A 27831-nucleotide genomic window follows, 5' to 3' on the forward strand; every position below is an offset into this window, starting at 1 on the left:
AAATAACACCATCACTTATATACTCGCGAAATATATTCCAGACATTATAGATCCGTCTATTTGTCGATGCTATATTTACACGCATTGTGTGTATCAATGATAGCTTTCCAAGTGTATGCTCCTTTTGGCCTATGACCGCAGAACATCATAAATCTCAGCTGGGACTAAAGCGAACAAATTAGGAGAAGCAGTTATTAAACGACCGGGAGAGCGCGGATCGCATCGGGTATATCGCGTATCTCCACCGATAGAGATACACTTTATCATCGACGATTGGAATAAAAATGAAAATAAAAGGGCCGGTTATGGGACACGGTAGCGCAGACGTGCTCACGATATACGCGTACGCGATATACGTGCAATGTTGTTCGGAAATCGATTATACCCATATACGCCGGGAAAATATGCCTTGCTCGTAGATGCTGAATGTTCGTGTGAATCGTGCTCTCGTGTCGCGGATCGCTTTGTAACGTTGTTACGCGAGGAACTGTGCGCTCGCGAGTGCACCGTGGTAATCGTTGCAGGGAGAGAGAGAGAGAGAGAGAGAAAGAGAGAGAGAGAGAGAGAGAATGTGATTGATATTGCGTCGGATGTGTAATGTGCAATAAAGTGGTAAAGAGATCGGATACCCTGCGGCCCTCGATAATAGTTTAAGCTCGCGCCTTTGTCAATTTTGCATTAAGTTGAGTTAATCCGTTCGTTACGCCGCTGTGTGTTTCGAGGGGGATCAAAAGGGAACGGGCTTGTAACGAAAATCAAAGCTTGCGCGACGTGATGCAAAGTTCAATCGGATTACAGGATGGACGCATTATAGCGTCCGGAATGCATAAGATGAAGTTACGTTTATCCGCGTGCACGCGCGCGAGCGTAAAGCGATTGCGTTACACGCGGAAATTTTGTTCTCTCTCTCTCTCTCTCTCTCTCTCTGTCTCTCTCTTTCTCTTTCTCTTTCTCTCTCGACGCTCTGCGATTATTCGCGCAAAAAAAATATACGTAGAAATAGACGAAATCACGAGCGATTTTCCCACCATGCGCGACGCAAAATCAAAGAATGCTCAAATCGTTCGTTCGATTAAACGTAATTGCCCGTAGACCGGTGCCAAGTTTGTATGTCGAGCACAAATTCGAATAAGGATGCGAAATAAGCAAGGCGCGAGCGTAGCGTCACACGCGATTACGCCATGCCAGTACGCCTCTCCCGACAATCCTCTCGTTTCAAACGGCTTCCTCTCACAGTCGCCAGGACGCCGGCATTGCTCTCGTCACGTTGGCGTATTTACTGTAATCAGACCTTAATTGGAAACCGGGTGCTCCGTGCCCTCGGGGACAAGGCACTTCCTTCCGGTAGAACTCGCACCAAGATTACTTGGTATGCGCGAAACTCGCAAACATACACGAGACGTTTGAGAGGAGCCAATCAATTGCTCTCTCCCGCTACGTGGAAGTTTCACTCGCGCGCGCTCTTACTAAAACCCCCGAATAGTCGCGAATCAGTATGTAATTTAGCTGTATTGAAGGGAAAATCCGTAAATTCGCACCAAATAGGCAAGAGAAAATTTTGTAACGAAATGTACAGACGAAATCGATCGGCACCGAAATGGTATTTTAATAACGAATGTAAAAGAGATGTATGAAATATAAAGTTTCGTTTCATCATAATTGAGCGCAAAAAGTGTCTAATTGTAAGAAGAACATTTGCGCACGCTCTCTTAGTAATTATATCGCAAAGAAGCGAGCTACGTTAACGTGGATAACACAGTGGCATTTATCGCGGGTCTATATTGAAAGGACGTTTTCCGCTGGCTACGTGTCACGATTTTTGTTACATGCGATTGACTCTGATTAATAATTACGATACGATCGTAAAAGGCCCACTAAAGTGTCGCGATAGATTGCGTCAAGTCGACGACTCTTATATTATGAAACATGTGTCGCCGACTAGGTCACGTATGGCAGTTGTCGCACCGTTACCGCCAATCTTCTTGTCATCATCGCGACGCTCATTTCACTCGTTAATCGCGTGATTATCAATGATGTTATTCACATTACCCCTATGGCTATTTCTCGATTTGTGTGAAGCAAGTATAGAATCAATTATTAAACACTAATCACATAATTAAGCACTTTTTCTAATATGATACGGACAATAAGAATATGGGAGACAATGCAAACATTCAAAATCATTCAATGTTTTAATCGACGGGATTAGCAATACGTCATCTATCGATGATAATATTAATTCATCCGTGTGCATTAGTTTAAAGTCTAAATTCAGAATAACTTTTAACTAGCGACTTAACTATAGACGAGTAGCTATAGACGAGTTGAAATCATATCGTCTGCCTCCGGGAATGTGCAGTGCGAATCGCTTTCCTTATTTTGTCAAGCTGTAATATCCGAGAAGGAGAAAAGTTCTATAAACGTGGAATCCCTCCCGTTTTCTGCGATAGATATTGCCGAGAATTGAAAATATACATATTTTTCACTTCCCGACGCTTCACTGCCCGCAACGGCGGCAATGTAGATGGTTGTATTGTCACGAGTGCGCGCCGATACTATAGTGATACAATTAGAATCACGGGATAGACGTGGTCGTCGCCGTTTATTCAGCGCGTTCGTTTTCAACGCGGCGACGTTCGACACCGCTTGACAGATGCTAACCATTACTTTTGACACGTTTCTATACGTATACATCACATGCCACCACCCGCCCGCAATCTTTCGAGGTTGCATCACGTCATTTATGAATCCCCTTTCACGGGGAGGGATCCCTCGAGAAAAGTTTCCGCTCCCACCCTCGCGAAATCGTTTAGCAAAGTACATTTCGAATCGTATCGCCAGTACCACCGACATTTTCGGCATTTATTCGTTAAACGCGATCGAACGCACCAACAAGCCCGTTAAAAAGTTTGTCCACTCTTGATGTTGATAAATTGCGGTTGCAACCATTTGTCAACTCTTACGGTTATTTCTGGCATTACGGGCGCTCGATCTATTGAGTAATATTTTTGTATAAAGAATTCCACTGAATAGTTTTCCCGACATTCGCTATACGTAAAAAATGGTTTGGCATGGTGCACATCTCTCGCGCGGTACCGCCGGTAATCCCGGCGTTATTGTTTATGTATTTACAAAGAGCATAAATGTAATATGTCTATAAATAGCGCGGCTACGCCCATTATACATTTCGAGCTATTATTTTGAACCTATAAACTCAAACAAGTTCGTTCTATTGTTGGAAATCGATAAACGTGCAACAGTGCATCTCAATGGAAGAGCAGAATAAATCTTCAATGAATAATGTTCATTCACGCGAAAAGCGAACTATTGAAAGGAATTTAATAACACCGTCATTGAAACGCGAGCAAGGAAAAGACGTAACCTCGCAAATGAGGAAATGAAGGTAATATACGTGCCAACTATTTTCCAATGCGCGCGTTCTCTCTCACCGGATTCGAAGTGAAAATTTTACGAGCCCTTAAAACGCAATGCTCGTTTTGATCTTTTACTTTCCTCACCTTACGTTCTTTGAAATAATATCTCTGTAGAGATACAGCCGCGGCCGGGATAATTATCTGTTAATCCTGCAAACAGCTATATCATCTTCCGTATTGCACGCAAAACCTTATTAGCGCTAATTAGTAATCATTACGCGTTCGCATTGCGAGAATAATAATTTTTATTTCATGCACGTAAACGAAGAAAGCATAATTAGAGAGATAAATTTAATCACTCACGCGTCATATTCATCCGTTTAATAAGGGGATTATCCGAAGAAATTTCTTCGTAATTCATTTCACAAAGTGCTCGGCGCGGTCGATGAATACTCTTATTGCGTAAATACTCGATACGCTCGAAAAAGAGAGGAACGAGACTTGCGTTCCAAAACGTCAATTAAATTTTTCAGCAGTAGAGAGAAGCATCTTTTAATCAATATTAAACAAGCCAAATACGGTCCATGCTTGGATCTTAGCAGCCTAATCATATTTTTTGTGTACTACACATGTATTTTTTCCAACTTTAATAAACTGCGCGCCGACTAGCTTGTCAGACTTACAACACAACTCCCGTTGGAGTAGTAAAAACCTCTCCCCCCTCCCCTAATTAAATCGATTCGATTTAACTTATGACGCTAAGCACCTAAATAACTGTAAAGAATTTATTGCGAAAAATATTACCTCAACCAGGATTCGAACCTGGAACCTATCCTTATTCCGTGAAGGGTGTCGTACCAATTCGACCACTGAGGCATGTGGTAATATTCATCGCAATAAGCATCTTTTATTTATCACAGAGCGACTGTCAATGTTTTCATTTTTAGCGTGCCTCCATGCGCTCCGCCATTAGCTCTCTCGTGACGTTTTCACCCCCGCAGGCGCGCCGTAATAGCCTGCGTTTTCGCTCGCCTCGCCCTGGGAACCCGACAGGCTTTTCCCGACAGCGCGGATTGCGCGGGGATAATCCACGCTGAAAAGCCAACGCTGCTGCGGCACTCGAGTTAATAGAAAACCGCACGACCCCGCGGTCGCCGTCGCCACGTGTGTGCGTACGAAAATGCGCGAGTTCCGATGTACGGCCCCGCCAATGTCACACGTGCCGCGTACCCCGCGGTCTCGAGGGAGGAGGGCAAAAACGACGGATGGTCGTTGAGCGTGGAAATAATAACGCTATAGCAATCCTTTCTCATTCAGATATGCGCGACGATTAAACGCCAACGTCGGTCGAGAGTCCCTCGTGAGGCGGGTATTTCCCCGCTTCGCGAAATGAGAATAATAACTCGCGACCGTGATAAAAAGCCAGCGAACTGTCGGAATGAATTTCGTATGTCGCGACGGATAATAATTCGCCGTGGCGGCGCGACGTGATCGCATTATTACGTTTATACGACCGTCACGGGAAATGTAACATTCGCCGTGGACGGCCGGCAAAAATATTGGCTGAGACTGAGACAAATTGTGGAGTTCACATCCAATTAAGCGGTCGAGATTGCACAATAATAATTTGATCGCGGTAAAATTCGCAAATTTTTTAAGCAAACTTCATTAATTACGCAGCACAAATTAACGTGATATAAACGAAGCGGTACTTTCATGGGTATTTGTGGTATAGAAACGAACCTCTATAATCGACAAAAGAACATGCAACTAATAGCAACGAGTTCGTTTCTGAGAAGTTACGCGCTGGTTTCAATTCAAGCAGTTGCAAAATCCGCGCGCGCAGAATTTTCAAGCTTCAAGTTGAAACGAGAGGGGGGGGGAAGGGGCTAACAATGGCTTTCATTAAAGCGGCAAAGTCGCGACTTGGTTGCGAGATTCTCTCGTACCATCGTTAATAAAATAACGTCGGATCACTATTCATTCGCTGCGGGATGAAGTCGAAAAATTAACCGCTGATCCAAATTCATTCGTGAATTATGCGCCAGGGCCAGAGTTTAGAAAGTTGGAGCGAAAACGGGGAAACGGCCGGCCGGTGGGTTTCCGCAACTTTTGCACCTATACAAACTTTATTAGCTTGAAAATCGATACAGGCAGAAAGGCAAGTTTGTGCGGGTGCCATCCGGTGGCGTGATCCCAGGACGGCAATCCGTCTCGTAGGAAGGCGCCGACGGCTCACGAATACGTCGTCGATGGCGACGGTCGCCATTCTACCGCACGTAGATACCGCTCTCCGTATAGGATCCGTTCCGTCCCGAAACTTGAAATAAATATTAAGCCATCGATCTCTATTTCAGCACAGTTTCCCACCTACGTCTACGCACCCATGCACGTCTTGTAGGTACGTAAACCGTTTGATATGCAGCGTGCAAGGGGAGCAAACCGAAGAGTAATAGTTCTTTTATTATGCAATTTACGCTAATGTTATTACGCGATAAAGAAATTTATATAAATTAATATAGTGTCTGATATAATAAGTGTAACAGTCCATGCAAAAGAAAAGTCCTGAGTAAATAACAACGTGTCTCTTCTCGTCGAGTCGCGCAAACGCACGCTGATTCTCAAATTCTTAATTAATTATAATAACTCATTATTTATATTGTTATAATTGGTACTTTTCTATTCAGTTTAATGACCGCTCCACCTATCTTCTGCGGCTGTTACATTTATTATCAGACACCCTGTACATATATGTATATTAATTTTGCAAGTTAATATATACATTTTATAAATTGAAAGGAATATCTCAACAGATGTTACAATCTCCATGATTTCGCGGCTGTTAAGAATAAATTATATTGAGCGAAACTAGACATTATCTTTAAGTTCATTTATTTGTCACTGCGGAACGAGAGAAACTAAATAGATTGTGACATGAGTGAAGAAAAGAATACGTCATTCCCGTGATAAATTTCCTCTGCAACTTTGACGCATGTCCTCAGACCACTATCTGGCCACGTTAGCCCGGGCATCATATGTGACCTCGGTATTTTTCAAAAGATGATGAATACAAAATTATTCCGGTTGCCAGAAGCGACCAACGTATTTAGATAGCTCACCTAGCATCTTCGTTCAACGGCGGCGTCGTGTCGACCTAGCCTTCCAACGGCGTCGGCCGTCATTTGTTATTCGACATGAAAAGGCGAGCCGTTGAGACGCATTGAAATTTTTCGCGAGTCATTAGAAAGAGAAAAGAAAAATGGCAGATTTCGATTCCCCCGGGAGACGCGGAGGAGGCGTCGCGTCTGAATATCGCAATTTCCACTTCAAGGCCTGTCGCCTTGGTTATCAAGAGAGTCATATTCTCATTCCTTTATCGGTTATCCGTCGAATTTGAAAACACGAGAAATGCATCGAAGGCCGAATGGTCAAGAATGACAGGTCTCTGATTTCTTTTCACCATTTTACGTACAGATTCGTAAATTAATGAGTAACTCACCGTACGCTGAAAGTATCAGTCCCTCCTCGTGTGTGTAGCTCAGATCTGCAACAAAATAATGATGATTGGAACACTGTAAGATTATACATATAATACATATAGAGTGTCCCATTTTAATCAATCACCCCCAAAAACTTTTTTATTTGTGATTCTAGAAAAAAATGCTTTAGACGAAAGTTGTTTGGTTTGAAGGAGGACATATGATTTCAATGTAAGTCGTGTCATACATGTCATCATTTTCAAGAAATTTTAAAGGAGACTTATTTCTTAAATGGAACTTGATTTTTTTCTTGAAATAAAAGTTGTAGATCTCGTCGAGACGTTCTTACAACACTATAATAAAGCTCTTTTTCGTTAAGGATTTCCTGAGATATTTTAAATTTTGTCATATTTTTAATATAAAATATAGATATGTGTGTGTATATATATATATATATATATATATAATAAATTCAACAAAAATTTAATTTTGTTGTTATTGCTAATTTGTGAATAAGTAAAAAATGAAAAATGGAAATTTTTTGCCGATACTTGCTTATCACTACAAAATGCATGATATCAGTACAAAATTACCTTTTTCAAAAAAGGTAAAAAAAGGCGCCAAGTACACGCGCAATGTATGTTGTAAATCCAAAAATCTTAAATGGTAGTAACTTTATTTCTCCCTAACATAATAATTCACAAAATTGCGTTACCTAACTCAACCCAAGTGATATGTATAGTAGCTTTATTTCTTTCTAACAAAATAATTCACAAAATTGCGTTACCTAACTCAATTCAAGTGATATATATTTCAAAAAAGATGTGAAATCTTTAAAATGCGCCAATTGCAAAGAGAATATATATACTTTGAAAAATGATTGTTGCGCAACTACTTTTAAAAAATAAAACTCGAATAGTACGTTTCTTTGTATTTTTTTTATCTATATGGATGACTGGATAGATAATTAATGTATCGTCCCGAAAAGATGGGTTTCCGGTACCAATTAGTTATAAGTCTGTCACCGTCTCTGATAACAGTAGTGAAAATAAACAAAATTAATGACGGCTAAACATCATTCAATTTATTTTTAGAATAAATACGTTGCCGAGGTATATATATAGAGAAAATCTGTCGCAACTTCTACAAAAACTTTTTGTAAGGAGAATATAGGAGAATATACTATTGTAAAGAATAGAGCAGAATGAAGACTATTTTGCTTGCTACGTGTCTGCTAGTCGTAAGTACAAAGCAGAGATTTATATTTTTTTAAGTACATTAGTTTTAAATATATAAAGTATTAAAAGTAAAATTAAAATAGTCTAAAAAATACAGAGTGACACAAAAGTTCCTGAAATTTTTTTGAAAACATTAAGCAGCTATAAATCGGTATACAAATTAAGCATCTTTAAACATAACTTTAAAATTACAATAAATGCTCAAAATTGTTTGTAATTTGTTTTGCTTAGTGTAGATATTTAATTTGTAGGAAATAGAAACCACAGGGTAATAAGAATCATCTTAGAATAAATTGACTATCGCGTGTTATAAATCCGAACCGGCGTGTGAGTAACTCTTATGGAACACCGCTCCTTCCGCCATTCGAACATTTTAACAATTTTGTTTTGTTTGCCTAGGAAAGTGCACGTCGTTTCCGGTCGCTCCGTTATAATTTTTATCGAATCGATTTTTTCTTAAGCAAAAAGTGGTTTCATTTTCCATTAATTAAATTCATTTTTTCTTTATTATTATTGTGATTGTTTACTCTTTACTGACAAAACATTTAAAATTAAAAAATCTTTTCAATAGTTTTTCTTTTAAATCTCTGACAAGAAACTAGACTAATGGGATAATTCGGACTAACTCCAATGGTGTAATTAGACTGGCTCTAATTACTTCGGGTATACAAATTTTAAACAAAATACTGCGTAGCATTGTTTACCTTGTAAAAAGGTAAACAATTTTATTTGCGACTTTTACATTCGTAAAAATTAATTATGAAATAATAAAAAAAATTTAAATTTAATGATCGATCTCGTCCTAGGTTAACGGAATAGATAAAACCTATTTTTTATCTATTTAATTACTGTTTCCATAAATAAGTACTTTATTGTTACTCACTCTTAAATGTTCCGCATAGGCAATGGATCTCATTACTCATATAAGGTGGTTCTTATTGCCCGTTGCCTGGGGTAATAGGAATTTATTATAATTTTTGAAAAATGTTTATTTTTTTGGTTGATTTTATTAGAATTTAAATACTTAAGTTATACCAAATTAATTTGGTAGCATAATGTTTTTCGAATTTAATTACTAAAAGTTCAACTAAATATTCGGTGATTATAATATATTTCTTTCTTAACTGGTTCCAGCTCCCCCATCCTATCCTATACTGATTTGTAACTACTTAATGTTTTCAAAAAAATTCCGAGAACTTTTGTGTGACCCTATATAAGTATGTATTACTAAATATAAATGTCATTTAATTTATACTTATATTTAAATATTAAATATTATATATGTGAAATGTTTATATACATGAAAATAATAAGTTTTTCTTTTGAATATCAGACGGTAGTCGGTTACGCAGTTGATTATGAAGAAATAAAAGGTATATTTCAAGATTTGGATGAATGTAGAACATCGTATGCAAAAACATCGCCAGATTATGGATCTAAACCGAGTGAGTATTAAACATTGAGGTTAAATATTAAATATTAAATATTAAATTACTACAGAAAATTAGTTGCATTTGACAGATAAAAGTTCAAGAAAAAAATTAACGAAACGTACTCTAGATTCAAATTTTATTAATTAATATAGTCATTAGCTGCAACATACATTTTAAAAATTCTTAATATTTAAAGAAATTAAATTTCAGCACACACATATTTATTTAATTTCGTGAATGTTTGGAAATACTCCATCAAGAACCACGGTTTCTTTGTAATAATCAACAAAACAAATTATAAAAAGACATGGCATATACACAAGTTTTTAAGGGCAGTTTAAGATTTTTGTAAAAATAAAATTATAAAAAGTATTTGCTTTCTATAATTTGCTTGCAATTCTACATCAACCGGTAAATTGTAAGCTTCAAATGAATAATAAGAATTAACGCTTTGTTTGTTATTCATTTATTTTACAGTTTACTGTTGGCTGTAAGTTTTTTGGTTAGTTTCTTGGGGGAAAGGGTGTGCAAAGGGAGAGGCAGAGCTCCTCCTTCGCCTAAGCATTTATTTAAAATTTATCAGTTAATACCAGATTAACTAACGGATACAAATAAATAATTCTAGATTATTTTAGATGATAATCCTATAATATACAACATTATATACAGAGTAGGCCATTTTAATTTTATTAAAATTCAATATAAGAGAGAGAGAACTACTTATTAGAATATAAAGCGGTGACTTTTTTAACATTAACTATTATATGTATATGTCCATGTTGAATAAAATCAAAGCAAATCTATTTATTTGTTATTGAAAACAAGAAAGTAATTAATCTCTAATCTTTCTATTAACTGTAAATGATATTTTGAAGGAGTAGAGAATATGTATTAAAATATAAAATTTTTTATTTTAAAAATTTGATATGGGATATAACAAAAAAAAAGATTATGAAAACCGAGTTATTTATAAAAGTTTATAAAAAAAACAACAGAGAGAAGTGAGAGAAATTTCTTTGAACGATATTCTCTCCGAGTGATGTTTTAATTGAAGAGTTCTAAAAATAAAACCGCATCTCTAAGGGCCGGTTGTTCCAACCTGTTGGTAATCTAACTAATAGTTAAATCATATGTCTATCTTTGTCTAATGTAAAGGATAAACAAAGACATATATATGATTTAACTATTAGTTAGTTTACCAAAAGGTTGGAACAACCGGCCCTAAGAATAGAAATATCATTAAAATAATTGTATAAAATGATTTAAAAAACTTTAAATCCACTTTAAAGGAGTCAACATTAATTTAAACGAGTTATACTGAAATTTAAATAAGTGTAATTTATGAATTTAGTTATATGACCATATACATTTAAAATTCTATTAACAAATTTGTAATTTTTGTTGCAGAGGATTTATTAGAAATCAATGCGTGGTATTGTGCATTAGTAAAGCGCGGAGTAGTATGTATTTATATAAAAATTATATAGAAATTATATAGAAATAAAAACACACAGACACACACACGTGCATGCAAATAGAACAATTAAACTATTTATTTAGCTCAATTTTACTTATTTTTATTAAAAACTTTTATAAATGATTAATTAGCTCTAAAGACTCTCTCAATATTAAAATTAAAGAATAAGAAGGAAAGTAAATGATAGATAAATTAACGCTCCGTGTGCATATGTGGGTCTACGGCATCCGAACCAAAATGATATCTGCTAATAGGTAACTGTAAAACTTGCAAGCCTGTCAGAAAATATTAAATAAACGATGTTTATCAAAATTACTATACAAAATCGTTAACTACAATGCAGACAGGCGTATGCATTGGGAAGGTACCGAAAAAACATATAGGTACACACGGACGGTTAAATCTCCGAGTCGTTGAGGATAGCTCAAAGTAGAGCCAAACGTACGATTTATAGTTTGTATTAATATGTATACATAGCATCAACTCACACACAATTAAAAGCGTTTGATTCTCATAGCTTACTTTTCCTTTTTACTCTTTAAGATTTTTTATATATTGTTTTTACTATTATATATATATATATATATATATATATATATATATATATATGTATAATAATATTTTCTTATAAAATCTAGATTCGGATTTAATTATCGCTAGTAGTTTAGTAGCATTCCTTAATTATAGATTTTATTTAAAGAAGAAAGGAGGATGTTAAAAAAGGGCTGATTTTCGCCCAAAAGGGTGTAAGTAAAAAGAATAGTGTTTTTGATAGATGTTGATTTCTTGAATACGATAAAGCTATTAAAAAATTTGTGGCGCTTGGGGAACATCTTGAAAATTGAGTATAAACGTAAAAATTCGGATGATATATGCTACGTTATATCGCATAAAAGATGAATTATGTTTATAAAAATAAAAAAATATGTAAAATGTATTCAATATTGTAGAATACGTATGTTGTAAACGTATATTTAGTACAGTACAAAGAGGAATCGAGTCGCAGCGAGCACTTGCGATATAACGTATTATCACTCTTTGTACTAAATATACGTTTACAACATACGTATCCTACAATATTAGACACATTTTACATATTTTTTCATTTTTATAAACATAAATTCATCTTTTATGCGATATAACGTAGCATACATCATCCGAATTTCTGTAAATACACCATGTTTATGCTCAATTTTCAAGGTATTCCCCAAGCGCCACGAACTTTTTAATAGCTTTATCGTATTCAGGAGATCAAAATCTACAAAAAACATTATTTCTTTTACTTACACCTTTTTGGCCAAAAATCAGCCTTTTTTTATTAACATTCTCCTTTAATTCATAAATAAGAAAATTAATTTCTAGATTAAACAGGTGAAATAGTACATATGAATGTGTTTTAATTGATAGAAGAAATTGAAATTAAATTACAATAAATGAGATTACATATAATATAGATTTAAGTAATGTATTAAAGTTAAGTTGTGGTTTAAATTTTTAGTTCTAAATTTTATTGTTTAACATTAAATGACGAGATTGTTGTTTATAGATTGATGAAAATGACGTGTTCATAAAGGAAAACATTTTTCCATATTGCGAGAATATCACTGTTAATGCGGATTATTGCAAGACGATCGTTTCTAAGTGCGTAGAGAAAGGTAATCAACATATTTTTAAGAATAAAGTTTATTTGTAATAAAATATCTTAAAATTATATAAAATTTTGAATTAAAATAAAATAATTTTTTGTTTTTTTTTAATTATAGCGAATCTATTAGACTCAGGATCTAACATCCAAAAAAGCCTAGGTGTAGTAAAATGTTACTTAAAGAGCGGTTTAGTGGATTTGAATGAAGGAAGGAATGAAGGAACGAATAAAGGAAAGAATGAAGGAACGGATAATGGAAAGAATGAAGGAACGAATGAAGGAACGAATGAAGGAACGAATGGAGGAACGAATAAAGGAACGAATGGAGGATTGAATGAAGGAACGGATGAAGGAACGAATAAAGGAACGAATAAAGGAACGAATGTAGGAACGAGTGGAGGAACGAATGACGGAACGAATGAAGGGACGAATCAAGAAACGGATGACGGAACGAATGAAGGAACGAATGAAGGAACGAATAAAGGAAGGAATGCAGGAACGAATATAGGAACGAATGAAGGATCAAATGAAGGAACGGATGAAGGAACGAATGAAGGAACGAATGTAGGAACGAATGATTGAGAAAACGCATAAAGAAATATTTGTCAAAAGTATCAGTGCAACTATATTGATCATTTTTATTTTACCGCAATATTCTCTATGTATAAAATAATTATCTATTTCCTATACTACGTTTACGCGAGCGTTACTTCTGTAGTAACTTACGATAATTCCTTCGCGTAAACGAGTGAATTATCGTAAGTTACTACAGAAGTAAAGCTCGCGTAAACGTAGTACTAGTAATTCTATATAGTTATCAGCTAAATTAGAACCAATGTATTGTTCTAACAATAAATTATCATGCATATAATAGTGTCTACTTTTTTAAGAGCATTTTCCTGAAATCTTACTTTTGATATTAACCATAAGTAGATAACATTATTTTTAATTAGTTATTGGTAAAATAAATAGAATCTGTTCAAGTTAAATTTTTTATGAACATTAACCAATCTAATTATAAGTAAATTACTTTGAATATATTAAAATATATAAAGTCTCTCTATGCTCTCTCTTTATATTTTATATTTTGACCTCACATGTATCTTGCAATTGTACATATCGTGTAATATTAAAATTATGGTGTATTTGAAGTTTAGAGCGTCCTTGAAGCAAAAATTAAAAATTTGCCCTAATTAAAAAGGATTATAAAAAGAAATATATTTATATATAAAATAACAAAAAAATTAATTTAAAATATATAAGCAAACAACAAAAAATAAAAAAGGTGCGGTCTCGTTGCGCGTATACTTGGCGAGACACTACCGTCTCTAGATTTTTAAATAACATTGCAAAAGATAGTTAGTATTCGAAAATAAATATATTAATAAAAATATATGATGTACGTCTCTATAATGTAATATAAGATTAAAGTGTACAGAATTATTATTCTCGTCCGTTTTCGCGAACCGCCTGTCTGAGAAATATTCATGTGTGACAAGAAGCATAGAAATAATCTCAACAGTTATAGTTCTCAATTGCCACATATTACAAAAAAAGGAAAGATATTTTTCTATATTTTGCGTCACGTATACTATATAGATTTTCAGTATTGACAGTTGCTGACAGTAAATATCGGAATGCAGTCTTAATCTTTGTATTCAATTATTTGATCATCGATTATTATTTTCTTCAATCTCTTTGCCATCTTTTTGCATGTGTTTAATCTTTGCGGTACGGACACTGATTATAGTCACTGTCCATTATATTGCCCGCTGCGGCCGAGCAACTTGAAATGTTGACTTGAAATGTTTCTGTTGATAAATTTTTCAATGTTTTTGTTATTGAGTTTTATTAAAAAAACTTGGCGCTGCTTTTTTACTCCTGTCGCATTCTTCCCTAAATTATGTTTATTGTTTTTTATTCAATCAAAAATCTAGTACTAATGTTTAAATTTTAATGTTTAAATTTCAAAGTCTAGCAGCGCCAAGTTTTTTTACAAGAAAAATTTATTTATTTTGTTATAATTAAATATTTTTATTTTGTACTGTTACTTCTTTAATTCTTTGTAATTGAAATAATTCTTTGTAATATTAAAAATTTGTTAAAGAGAATTAAGAAGCTATTACCACTTGGGTTGGAATAGGAAGACCCTTGAATAGGAACACAAAGATACCACTTGGGTTTTATTTTTTTTAAGTAGTTGCACAACAATTATCTTTCAAAGCAATATACATATTCTCTTTGCAATTGGCGTAATTTAATTTAAAGATTTCATATCTTTTTTTGAAATACATGTCACTTGAGTTAAGTTAGGTAATATAATTTTGTGAAGAAGAAATGAAAGATTTTATATCTTTTTTAAAATACATGTCACTTGAGTTGAGTTAGGTAATATAATTTTGTGAAGAAGAAATTAAAGATTTTATATCTTTTTTTGAAATATATGTCACTTGAGTTAAGTTAAGTAATATAATTTTGTGAAAAAGAAATAAAACTACCACTTAGGTTGAATTTTTTTGAATTTACAAATTGGTAATCACACCAAACTTCTACGCAAGATGTCGACTGTGTAAAAGTGCGAAACTAGCCATGGGACTTCAATATAAAAGCAACATCTGGTAAGATTGACCTTGGGAATAAGAGTGATAATATCTCGCCCATTTTCTTTCATCAAAATCAATGGGCGTAGGCGGGGACGAAATCCAGGCAAAAAGGGAGGAAAGGCGATCGTCACCAACGCAACCACCTGCCGGCCTTTCCGCCGGTCTTCAGCCCAGTAATTGCCGCGGCAATTACCGCGAATTACGGCGATAATTACCGTCATTATGCGGTGCAGTAATTTCGGTAATTACTATAGTAAATCGCCAACTATCCGGTTGCAACCCGTCGCGCTCCTCATCTTGCGGTCAGTACCGGATAACTTTTAAGTTATCCCGTCCAATGGCCAACTAACGTAGTCACGAAATCGAATCGAATTTCCATCCGGTACTACGAAACCGAAGGAAGCACGTTCGAAACGTAGCTCAGCGGTCAATCGCAACGTTAAATTGCGAAATTCAGTAGAGCGCGCAGTGCTTAAATACACATTTTGAACGTGGACCCTCGAGATATTATCCCTTTCGAGATTAAGAGCAACGCAGCGCTATGTCGCAAAAGTAAGAAAAGTGCTAATTAAGCGGCGAATGAGCCGGCGTGTTTTTCTTTTGTACATTATTCGCACGCGTAAAGAGCCAATTTTACAGAAATAAGTGGCGCACGCTGGTTCAAAATTAATTCAAGGAAATGAGATCTTTCGGAGTTATTAACCGCTCTCCGTATTTTCACAATCAGCGCGAGAATTCGGTTTAACAATGAAACGGCGCAACTCATTTCGGCTTGATAATGAAATGAAAATAGGTAGGAGCGCACGCGGGCAAGTAAAAGTTTCTAAAATATTACCTCGTAAAAAAGTTCGCAACGATTTAATTTACCACGTACCTATTTAATTTCCTTCTTGTTTCTGAGATACGAAATTATTAGCGTAATATAAATGGTAATAATAGGTAATCTATATATTTAAAACAGAAAAGCTTAATAACGGAACTTAAAGAATTACCCTACGGTCTTTAAAAAGAGATCTGATGCAGGTTATATATTTTTCGATTTATCGCTAGTTGTGAAAAAAAAAATCAAATATCGCTAACGATGACCCAGCGTGAGCTACGGTTTCTTGCTGTATACGCGATCGGAACGATCGTTCTGTCCGCGCCATAGTTCCACTTCGATATTCGAGACACGAAGTTATTTAACGGCCTGCGAGAGCGACGGCTGCTGCTGTAAGAGGTATTACGGCAGTTGCAACAGTAACGACAGAAACCATATACCAGGGCTATTCGATCCAACTTTGCGCTTTGTCGGTATGGGGTCACCTTTCATCCGTTTCGAGAACTCGTGGAACAATATGTTTCATTTCCCGATGTTTCCCGCGTCGCTCGAAAAATATGAAGTATATTGATCAATAAAGCACGGTGAATATTTCATCAATGCATTCCAATTTTATCACACCTCAGTAATATTTTTAATATTTCGCTAACGCGATACAAAGTGAGCGCGACGGTCGCGATTGAAACATTCTGAGCGTAATAACAAGCGCCAACATTTTTAGCATTGTCACCGATCGGAACGTCATTGCTGGAGTTCGGCGTGACGAATCGCTTAGCCGGAATGTTTGCCCGGACATGACCGACCGGTGCAACCGGTGCATTTGAAATGATTACCGGTGCGCTGCGTCGCCGCATTGAATGGCATGAATTGTTAGAAGCTATTTGCGAATTTATGAACCACTCAGCCAGTGTGACGATTCGCACACCCCAACACGCCAGACAGTCCGTTTATCCCGCGCCTTCGCGCTCTCTCGTGGCGAAGATAAATATTGAAAATATTCGCAAAAAAAACTCGGTATCGGTAACATGGGAATATTAAATAGGCAATACGATGTCTCGAAATTTTAATCAGAATGCTTTTCCGCATAAAAAAATAATAACGATTGATCAAACTCTCGATATGTAATCGAATTGTTTGTTCGCAGATGTGCTTCTAGGTCGAACACTTGAATGCCTTCATCCTCCATCCTTCCGTCCAAATTTACATTCTCGATCTTCGAACGGCGCTGGTTAAAAACCAATTTTAACGATACACCGGGCTCGTAAGAAGTATTCAAATTATGAGTATGTCGAAGTTGGTCGCACGTTGTGCCTCGGGAGTTAACCGCGAGATATTTTTATTCCCTGACACGTCCCGTTTATCCTCTCATCGTTCCCTTACTTAAGGGAAACGACGGGAAGGAAGAAGAGGAGAGCCGTATACAGCGACTCGCATGAGCGGACTGGCAAAAGGGCCGCTCGTGGAAATACCGAAAGTTATGAAAGTTTTATGACAGGCCATGAGAGAACGCTAGAAGATGCGGAGAATCGGGGAAAGCGAGGACGACGGCGCATGGGGGGCGAAGTTTCACGCTGGTAGGATATGTCGATAGGTATCCCATGGACATTTACGGCGAGCCAATTTTTTCGTTTGATTATTCAACGCGCGCGAATGCATCCCGGCTCTCTCGGCGATTGCATCTGACGGTCCGACCGCGGTCTGAAATTTTTGGAAACGGAAAAAAGCGCGACGGAAATCCGAAAAGCCTGGTGACCGCAGCCTGAAAAATATAACGTCATTCTCGAAAACGACGATCCTTATCGCTACGAGCGGAATCGACCGCTCCGACCGCTGGCTGATTGCGTGGATTCTTCGAGACCTTCGGATAATACGCAAGCCGTCCGCGATTTGTTACAATTTGTTATCGCGTTTTGTGAAATGGATCATCGAGAAGGCTGCCGCGAGGAGGAAGGGGTCGCGGGAGGACGAGTCATTTGAGAGTAAGGCAAGCGCGGGCGATAAATCAGGACTCGCGCGATAATGAAATTCAATGCTTCGGGCCCCGAGTGCGTCGAGTCAGTCGAGTTTTATCAAAAGCACCTATTTATCTTTCTTACAAAACAGTTTGAGAACAGTTCGCTCATAAACGGCATCGGACGGAAAGATTCTCCGTCCTCGAGTCGCTCCGGCCATCGCCACACGTACCGCGGAGCAAAACTGGGACTCTGAGATTAATGGTTTTTCTTTCACCCTTGGTATTTTCTAAAAATAGTAGTACCAACATTCATAAATTTCACAAACGTCCTCAGGTGAAGACATCCTGGATGTTGCACAAGGGTTCCGTGTATCATAATAACTGACGATAATCGTCGATCTTCAAATCTCCGAAATTCTGCTGGATTTTACTAAACATACGACCAAATTGTTGCAAATAAATAATAAAATATATACACTGTAACGTTATGAAATTTACAAAAAAAAAACATTTAAGAAGTTCTTTGTATATAATATTTTTTAATCTTCTATTAGATATAATTATGTATTATTAATTGTTAAATAAAATTAAGAACTTACGGATGGGATCCTAATTTTTCATTGTATTTTAATTATCTTTCTCGAATTATATACAATTTCAGAAATCAATTGAAAGTGGAATCAACGAACCTAAGCAAAGCGCACTTGACAAAGTAAAAGAAGTCAAAGAAATAAAAGTTAAAAAACTCGAATGTATCATGTCGAGTGACAAAGGGAAACGCTAAAACTTAAATGCAGCAAAAGAGCGATTCGATTTGCACCTGGATTCTACTCTTTCATCAAATTTTCTTGCTCCCGCTGTCATGTCCTCTGTCTTTCGCGCCCGTAATTTTCTATTGGCTTCTTTTCTGCAATCACCGTTATCCTCCATTTTCGCCGGGATACGGCGTAATTTAACGAAATTGAGGCGTCCAGAAAGTGAAGGGAAAACCGGACGAGCAACGTATCGCGAACAGCGACGAGCGATCGACGATAAGTCACCGATACCTCGAGAGAAATTGCGCTAGTCGCTACCGTTGCAGTTTACGTTTGTCAAGCCGAAAACAGTCGCTTGATCGCATACGGCATACGGTATCGCGTAATCACGAGCAGGGTTCCCTCTGAAAGATAAACGAGACACTTGCAGCCAAAGGGAACGCCGGAGCTAAAAACAGACACGTTTACGTTACAAATAGATTTCGGATTTAGAGCTCTAAACTTCGAACCCTCTGTCGTGCTTTCGTTCTCGTTTGCGCGTTGCAAATATCAACGAGCTCTGTCTAGGGTCCGAGCGAAGGGTTACGATAGCAACCCGATTTGGTTAGCCGGATTCACAATCCCCTATGGATTAGTCTTCAAAAGGATCGCAAGTGTACAAATTAGCGGCGGCGGACCGGCCATTCAGGTGTCCATTGGAATACCGGTGTACATTCGGAGAGAGTTCCCAGTGTACATCAGACACAACATTCAGCGTCGACATCCTCTCGTTGCGAGCCGGCGCAGCCCTCCGGAACGGGATTTGATACTACGTATGCATCGTATTTAATCCACGTTTTATGCCTCGACGGTCCGTAGCGTGATTCAATTACGTCGTCGGGGGTGGAAGTTACGGGGGAGGGGAGTTCTGTCGGGTTGCTGCCGAGTCTTGTACACACCGAGGATGATGACACCACCCCCCTCTCGTTTAGCATCCCCGTGCCATGCCCCGTGCCTGCATCTACGGACTTTAGAGGATGTTTCCGCGTGCGTTTGCGAGTAAATTAAGGTTCGTTTACGCTACATCGCGACCTTAACGATAATAAACTGCGACAATGGCAGTCGCGAATCATTATATGAGAACGCTAGAGAATTTTAATCAATCAAGCAACTGTTTTTTCTTCAATATCATTATTAAAAAAATAATAATAAATAATTACAAACGTATCGGTTTAATTGTCAATTCACAATGATAAAATTTTCTAACAAAACATAATTTAAGGTGCAAAGTAAAAAAATATGACAATGAATTAATAACACTCGCTAAAGTAGCTTTCAGTTTCGTGCGGTTTTCTCTTTTCTTGCGAAATAAAATTTTACGATGCTTATTACATTTTTACGACTACGAATTAATTTCGACGTGGTCGCACATTATGTGCATACGTCGCACACGTCTTCTCGCGGAGAATTTCCGCAAAAACAGAGTAAACTTTGTCTCTCGAGGGATGCAGCAGCGCCCACAGGGTGTGATACAGCGTGAGAGTTACGCAAGGGTGTACCGTGTAACCAGGCAATCCGGTGCGCGCTGGTAGATCATGGCGCTAAAGAAGGAAGGTAGCAACCGCTGGCTCCCAAACGCACGTAGCACCCCCGTGAAAATTTGACAACGCGGTGGCGGAAATTAATTTCCGCAAAGACGGGGCCGTTAATGCCGGCTGTAGCGGGAGTATTATCGCGGGATCCGTCATGACCCGACTTAGGGCGAGACACGTGTTACGGGCTTGCCTTTTCACGTATGAGCGTAAGTAATTGTTCAGAAAGATGCGACAGCACGCGTCGCGAAAATTGAACAACTGCGGGGAGAAGGGGTCTAATGTGGCCATTACTCAACGCTCGTACCGCCAAGATGCATAAACACGGAGGCACGTAAAGGACTTCCAGCAGCACAGGGAAACCGATAACATGAACTTATATTCATACAAATGCAAAAACGCGATTTTCACGAATAAAGTTTGCACCGAGAGATAGAGAGATCGGAGAAAATTATTATGTTATTAAATTATTCATAACAAATTATACCGATGGTTTAATATGCACATATATTTAGCAGCCGTTTAATATTTTAATTATTCACGATGATATACGCAAATTATTTATTAATTATATTAATAAATATAGGATTGGAATAATTTCGAATAGCGGAGTTTTCTCGATTTGGATGCATATTTATAACACGTAGTATCCTTTCTATTAAATCAAGTTCCAATAATCTTTCCTACCTTTTCAATCTATGAGATCGAAGCGCGCTGGGTGTGATATTTTCGCCGCTAACATATTCATCTCGATAACGAACATTAATGTATTTACGCCACCATAAGAATTAGCTTATTATTCGCGGGAGACAGCTCATTATTCGCGGGTGTAATAGGCAATACATAAATCTGTCCGGTATGAATTACTGGAATCATATAATACAACAATGATAAGGTCACACGCATATGTACCGTCGTTGTATATGCATCAACCACGTTATTAATCTCGCGCTATGAGAGGGTAAATACAGCGACCATTACGTCGCGTCGGCCATGTTTATGGACTACCTACGGCAATGTTTCCCAACGTGGATGTTGCCGAAACTTGAGATCTTGAAGGTCCCCTAAGGGATATGCAACCTCTTTGGCAAGGCAACGAAACCATCAGTGACATTGTTACACGCGACAAAGGAAATACCCATTTCTCGTTTTAATTCGATGATTAAAGTAATTTAATTTTGCTTCTTTTCGGCCATTGTTGCAGAGGAAGGGATTAGAAACGCCTAAAAATTAACATTCAACGTACCAGAAAAAAAAGAAATTTTCGATAAACGCTGGAAAAGCAACGCGTTCACGCGATACAATACGAACGTTAATGAAACGTTACCAATATCTATATTAAAACAAAACTGCACTGCGAGCGCGCAGTTTCTGTATCGTCGTCATGCGATCTGTTATCCGCGTATATCAATTCTCGGCGACACGGAGCCGGCAAATGTACAGGCTAATAGGTTCAGCGTGTTTGCGGAGTATCTAAGTGTAAATGCAGGTATGTACGCTCTCGTGTGCCCGCCCGTCCGTGCATTTTGATACTACCTCGTGTGCACCCGCCGCAAACCGGAAACTACGCGCTGTCAGCGCGTTGTCGTCGTCGTCGTCGTCATTGGATGGCAGCGTGATAGTAACGATTTCACGCTTCTCGGAGCGTTCGTAATTTCCTTTTTTATCCGCGCCTACTTTGCCGCTCGCCTTCCCGCGGCAGGAATGCGGCGACGCCGCAGCTATTCCCTCGGAGATGCAGGCCGCACTGCTTGCATTCCTGGAGTACCGAATTCGTCTCACTTACTCGGCGAGTCAGCCTCGCGCCGCTAAACGATATGCATGTAGATAGATTGACTTTCTTATTTAAATTATATGTATATAATTGATTTTATCGTTTTAACGATAAGACCGTGGTATAAAAATGTTTAAACGCAAAGTTTTGGCAAATTTATACATCTATAGTAAGTGACGTTCTTTTGGCACGCTATATGTTTCCGAAATGTGTATCCGGCAATACGATTTATTATGCGATATGTGATGCATTAAAAGGACTTGTTTGCAGCCGCTGTAACGGGTACGTGTATCAGAATTGATATTAATCGATGTTCCATGAATACGAGAGAAAGGTTTTCGATCGATTATCCTGTCTCATGGCACTCTCTAACTCCGAAGCATTTCCGCGTCGCGCGATTTAAAAACGCGAGATAAATGAGTGGCCGTTTTGCTTCGCGCGCGCACGAGTATACGGACGATTTTAACTTTTGCTGTCCAATATCACGGCGGCGGAAAATCCGGGTTGGCGGTGGCGCAGCGGCCGCTCCCGCTTGCCCGCTGGAAAATATAAAAACGTCCATCCACCTCCCCCCTCCCGCCGTTTCCCGTGAGGAACGAAGACGGCCGACGAAGGCAAGGCAGGTCGAGGGCAGGGAATACCCAGTGGGGTAGAAAAGTCGCGAGGGTGAATTCCTTCGTGCCTCGAAGGTGCACGCGGGGAAGGGCGGCGGGCGGTATGGAATTACGAAGTTTAAGATAAAATGGATTCGCGGAATCTGAAATAGAAAATTCCCTAGCTAATACCACGGCAGGATTCTCATTCCCCTCGCATAACCTTCGTCATCCGGGAACGCCGCTTTCTTCGTATTCCTGTCGCGGTGGACCGTCCGCCCTCCACCCCCTCCCTCCCCCTTAGGCAATAAGGCGGGAATAAGAGAAGATAACCGAACGTGAATGAAATCGGTCGCGTGCCTTTCAATCATTCCCATCCTTCCCGGACCATCCCCGCTCTCTTTTAGTCTCGCGATAATGAAACGCGAAAAGGAGAAGCCGCAATTGCCTCCACGTGATTTTTAAACCCTAGAACACACAGAGCATGGGTCTCTCAGACCCAGGCGAAACTTCGCTTGCTCGGAATTTTCTATTTTCGATATTTAGACCGGTATTCATAGTCTTATATTTAAGATCGTCTTGTTGAGTTTATCTTTAGATGCTGTACGACGCGTTTCATTGGCTATGGAGTATCTAAAGATGAACTTAAAGCAATCTTATAAGATCTGACTATGAATATCGGCCTTAATTTTAAGAAATAGACAAAATAAAACTTTTCGATATTAAAACCTATTCGGTAGTAAAGCATACTCTTAAATCTGATTGTCAGAGCTTCGAAATAAGAAAAAAAACAAGTCCAAAAACATTAATCTGAACCAGAGTTACAGCCTATCAAAATTACATGGGTCTCCCAGACCCATAGTGTATTTTCGGGATACTCTGGAAGTTGTGTGTTCTAGGGTTAAAGCTCGCTCATTACTCTGATGATAGCTGAGAACTTAAATTGCTAAGATAAATGGCTCGATGGTAACCAAGAAATACATGCTATAAAGACGAAAACGTATCACGTAAACTGTCATGTTTAATCGCTTTAATTGCAGATATTCAAGATCCGTCGATAAAACTCGTTGTAGCACACGGTCATCGTTGTAAGAGACTAATGTTAAGAGACGACTCAATTATTGGCTCATGTTTATTGCGCTTACTGAAAGTTAAAAAAAAGTCGCACGTTGATGGTATTGCGCTATTTGTAGATCAGTGCCTCTAAGTGTAGTCAAAGACAAGGAGACAGCAAGTGAGGTAATCGAAAGGAAGTAATTGTGAAATGAGAGCAAATACATTTGTAACGGTAACTACTCGTTTTATGCTACACTGTTGGAAAATTTTTGTAGGTTTGTTAAAAAAGGTCCTTGTAAAAATTTTTGTGTAAAATAATCAACACATACATGTGTAGATTTAACATATGCCTGCTATGTTAATTGAACTTAACAAATTTAAAATGTAAAATTATTAAAATAATTTAAAGAATATGTAAAAGTAACACAATTTGAACGTATTTATTAAATATGTTAAAATATACAGAAAAAGGGCGTTGATTTTACTCTATAACAGAAGTAGGAATAAAAATTTACAGAAAAAGAGTGTTGTGATTTTTTCTTACAATCTTAACTTCAACATAAAAGTTATGTTAATTGTACACATAATTAACCTTAAATTACGATCAGAATTACATTTCCTTTCTGTTGAAATATTTTAACATAGTATCGGTGTTACCATTTAACACATCCATATTATGTTAAATTAACACAAAAATTTGAGTGGACCGTTTGGGTTTTGCGATTTATGTTATATTTAACACAAATTTTCCAACAGTGTACTGCGTTCATGGAAAGACAAACGACATTCGTAGATGTCATCGACTGGCCTGCGATAATATTACTTACCAGCTTCCGAATAGGTTGAAAAAGAAAATAGAAGCAACCAATACCGAATGAAATCGAGCGTCTCCGATTTCCTATTTTCCTACCCTATTTCCAGGCCCTTCCATCCGGAAGCCATGAAACCATGTTTACTTCCCTTTTTTTTTTGTGAAAAAAAACAGATGGGCCTCCATTATTCTTGCTTTTTCTTTCTTTAAATGGAAGAGAGATACCGTGAAACATATATGTATATCTATAAGATTAGTTTTTATTATATTGACAGTATTCTCTGTATCGAATGATCATAAGTTCACTAGAACATCACTTTCGGATATATTATTGTATAATCGAAAAGTTACGCAGTTGCGTAACGCTATTTTTAGATGGCGATAAAATACCTACTCTCGATCTTCCGTACGTGCAAATTTGGATATCGATGAAAAAGTTTCCTGCATCTCGCGTGAGATCCAATCCCATTAATGTTAATCATTAAGCCACCATGCAATATATCCAGCGGTATGCCATTTTATCGACCTCCATTACGGCAAGCGATGCAAGACTCTCACACGTCGTGTCTGATAAGAGCATTATCGATCGTCACCTCCAGAAGTAAGCGCGCGCCCGAGAAATGGTCGCGGATAGAGAGGGCGAAAAAAGATTATCAGCTACGGGCGTATGTGAGAAAATAAAAGGAACCCGGAAACAGCGGCACGTCGCCGTGAGTCCAATGTTCCAATGTTTGTATATATTAATGGTATACTTTTTTGCCGGCTTTGTGCGTATTCGCGGTCTACGCCGAAGTTCGGGAAACGGCGGCGTGGACGGTCGGGAGGCCAGGTGAATTATACCACATCCATTCTAGCCGCTAACACGCACCCGCCCTTTCCGGTCCGGATGTGCACACACCCCTTATAACCGCCACGCTCGAGGTGCTCTCTGCTAATCGGATTTTTGCACTCCTCGCCGCAGGAAAACCTCGAAGCCACGAGGCGAGATCGCCTTTTCGCAGATAACGCAGCAACGTTCGCAAAAGTAAGCCCGCTAAAAGTGCAAGCGCGTGAAACGTTTAAATTGCGCTTGGTCACCACGCGCTGTTCGGAACAAACGATTTTTTACGTTATTCAGACAATATTTACAACTGCGGATTCAAAAAGTCAATTAATTTCATTAATATGAAATAGTGATATTTGATATTATCTTTTTTATTACTATGCTTCTAAATTTTAATTATAGATTAATATAAAATATGATAAAATAGATCACATTCCTTATTATTTTTACCGAAGTGATTGTCAGTTTGTGCAATTATATTTTATACATGTCCCTATTTTTTTCTTATTATGTAATATTATTAATGAACGTAAACGGTGATTCTCAAATTAGTTACCTCTACCATCAATTCGATGACAATCCACCGCCTAACTCCACTCGTTACGTTCTTGCCGAGTTCTTGGCTTTCTTCTTTTTCTACCCGAACCGTCGATGTCTAATTTAATCGCGACAATTAAGGCCGGTTCCGACGAAGAGCAGAGTACCGTAGCGATTCAGAGGAAATTGAGAAATTAATATTTCTAAGGTGCGGAGGTTACGAGGAGCGTGGTGGCGGAAAGGGGATTGTAGGAGAATAATTAACAGCCGCTCTATAAAATCCAATCGAAGCTCCAAAAGGTGGAGGACCGGCGGGGAAGAACAAGGAGGAAGGGTTACGTCAACGACCGGTCCAATGAACGAAGAAGAGACCCAGAGATGCGTCCGGAAGTATATTAATGAGTTCATTTGCGCCCCTAGCTTTCTCTCCCAGGAACAAGAATCCTTTGAGGCGATGATGAAACACGGGTTTCGGAGGAAGGATGATGCTCGAGAGTGCACAGGTGCTAAGTGAAATGGTATACGGGATGTTATGCATAATAAACTTCCAAAATAAAATTTTAGGAAAAATATTGCGCGCAATCAAACGTTCCATAGAGATCATATCGAGAATTGTTAATTCCGCTAATTATTATATATTAAACTATCTTATATTAAACATAGCTTTTTTGTGTTCATGATGAATATCTACAAGAAGACGATTTATTGGAATTACGTACCATAAACTATCGACATTTTTGCGGTGCAACGACGACTGCGCTATCGACTCGTCTCACCTTTCATTTCCATATCTCTACTTCAGATGAGCAAGCAAAAGCGTCACCGAAAGGAACTAGCGTGGAAGAAAAGGGACACGAATGGTCGCTGTCGCCATTCGCTCCCGCGCTCTTTCCTCGATTTTTGAAAACTCGCCGTGAACTCGCCTTCGGCGAGTGTCCTCCAATTTATTTTTTCGCTTACCGAAAATACCGAAGTCAACGAGCACTTTGTCCTTTTGTTTGCTGCCGAGACCTGGTTTTTCTTTCTCGGTTTGTTCAATCTTATATATATATATATATATATATATATATATATATATATATATATATATATATATATATATATATATATATGTATTTAATCCCTTCGCCACACGACATCCCAATTCTGCCCCGCCCCATCTCGTTTCCTGTGAATAATTCCGGCAATAATTATCGACCCAACAACTGCCGTGAACATTTTTATGAATTGCTCTATCAACTTCTTACTACTCTAAGTGGAGCAATAAATAAGCTAGTCAGTCGAAAGACTAAGGACAGAGATAATGGCGTAATATTTAAACATTTCAATAAAAAATTATGGTGACATATGAAATACATAGAACAAGCTTTACAAATTCGTGTATGAAATTTCGAAAAATATTACATCCCTATTTATCAACTTATATTGATCTTTCATAAAGTAATAACACGTTTCATCAGCAAGATCAAATCGAATTCACTGGTATTAGTGTGTAGATTCTGTAAGGTCAGCGGTATTCATCTTATCTTCAAGCCCTTAATGGATATCGTTCTAATCAATAACGGCGAGTAGCGTTTCGTCGAATTGCAGTTGGCCTTTTATGCAGATCGCAGAGGTTCTACATGTCGACGGTGCACTGCTCGCGGTATATCGGTCAATATCAAAGTTCGTTAATTACAGAACAGGGCTGCCCGCAATCGCGTAACTGGATGAAATACCAATTTAATAGTTACACCCTTCGTTCGATCAGCCGTAGCTAGATCGTACCGCACGTTCGCATCGCGACAAAATTAATTGCAACGCGACTTGACTAAACAAGCCAAACAGGCGCTTTTAATATAAGCACGCGAATGCAATTTTAGGTGTTCCCTTACAATATAAGTTAATA

General features: G+C 38.0%; 2 protein-coding genes and 1 long non-coding RNA gene across 10 annotated transcripts in view; 2 read left to right on the top strand and 1 right to left on the bottom strand.

Moving 5' to 3' along the window:
- LOC139772932 (protein turtle) overlaps nucleotides 1-27831 on the bottom strand; it is a 270010-nt gene that overhangs the window by 133103 nt on the left and 109076 nt on the right. For all 8 annotated transcript variants that reach the window (XM_071706991.1, XM_071706996.1, XM_071706989.1 and 5 more), the window contains one exon: nucleotides 6874-6918. The gene's annotated coding sequence lies outside the window, so the exon portion shown is untranslated. The remainder of the gene's footprint in view (nucleotides 1-6873; nucleotides 6919-27831) is intronic.
- Nucleotides 7959-13517, top strand: LOC139772928 (uncharacterized). The gene is made up of 5 exons (XM_071706981.1): nucleotides 7959-8093; nucleotides 9425-9536; nucleotides 10932-10984; nucleotides 12548-12656; nucleotides 12765-13517. The coding sequence occupies exons 1-5, from the start codon at nucleotides 8058-8060 to the stop codon at nucleotides 13226-13228; spliced, it is 774 nt and encodes a 257-aa protein (XP_071563082.1). The 5' UTR covers nucleotides 7959-8057; the 3' UTR covers nucleotides 13229-13517.
- Nucleotides 8161-9388, top strand: LOC139772974 (uncharacterized). The gene is made up of 3 exons (XR_011718235.1): nucleotides 8161-8418; nucleotides 8491-8754; nucleotides 9226-9388. It is a non-coding gene; the product is annotated as an uncharacterized lncRNA (long non-coding RNA).

This window comes from Temnothorax nylanderi, unplaced genomic scaffold, assembly GCF_030848795.1.
Source record: "Temnothorax nylanderi isolate EJ_2023f unplaced genomic scaffold, tnyl_v1.0 TNYL_tig0055_pilon, whole genome shotgun sequence".
NCBI lineage: Eukaryota > Metazoa > Arthropoda > Insecta > Hymenoptera > Formicidae > Temnothorax > Temnothorax nylanderi.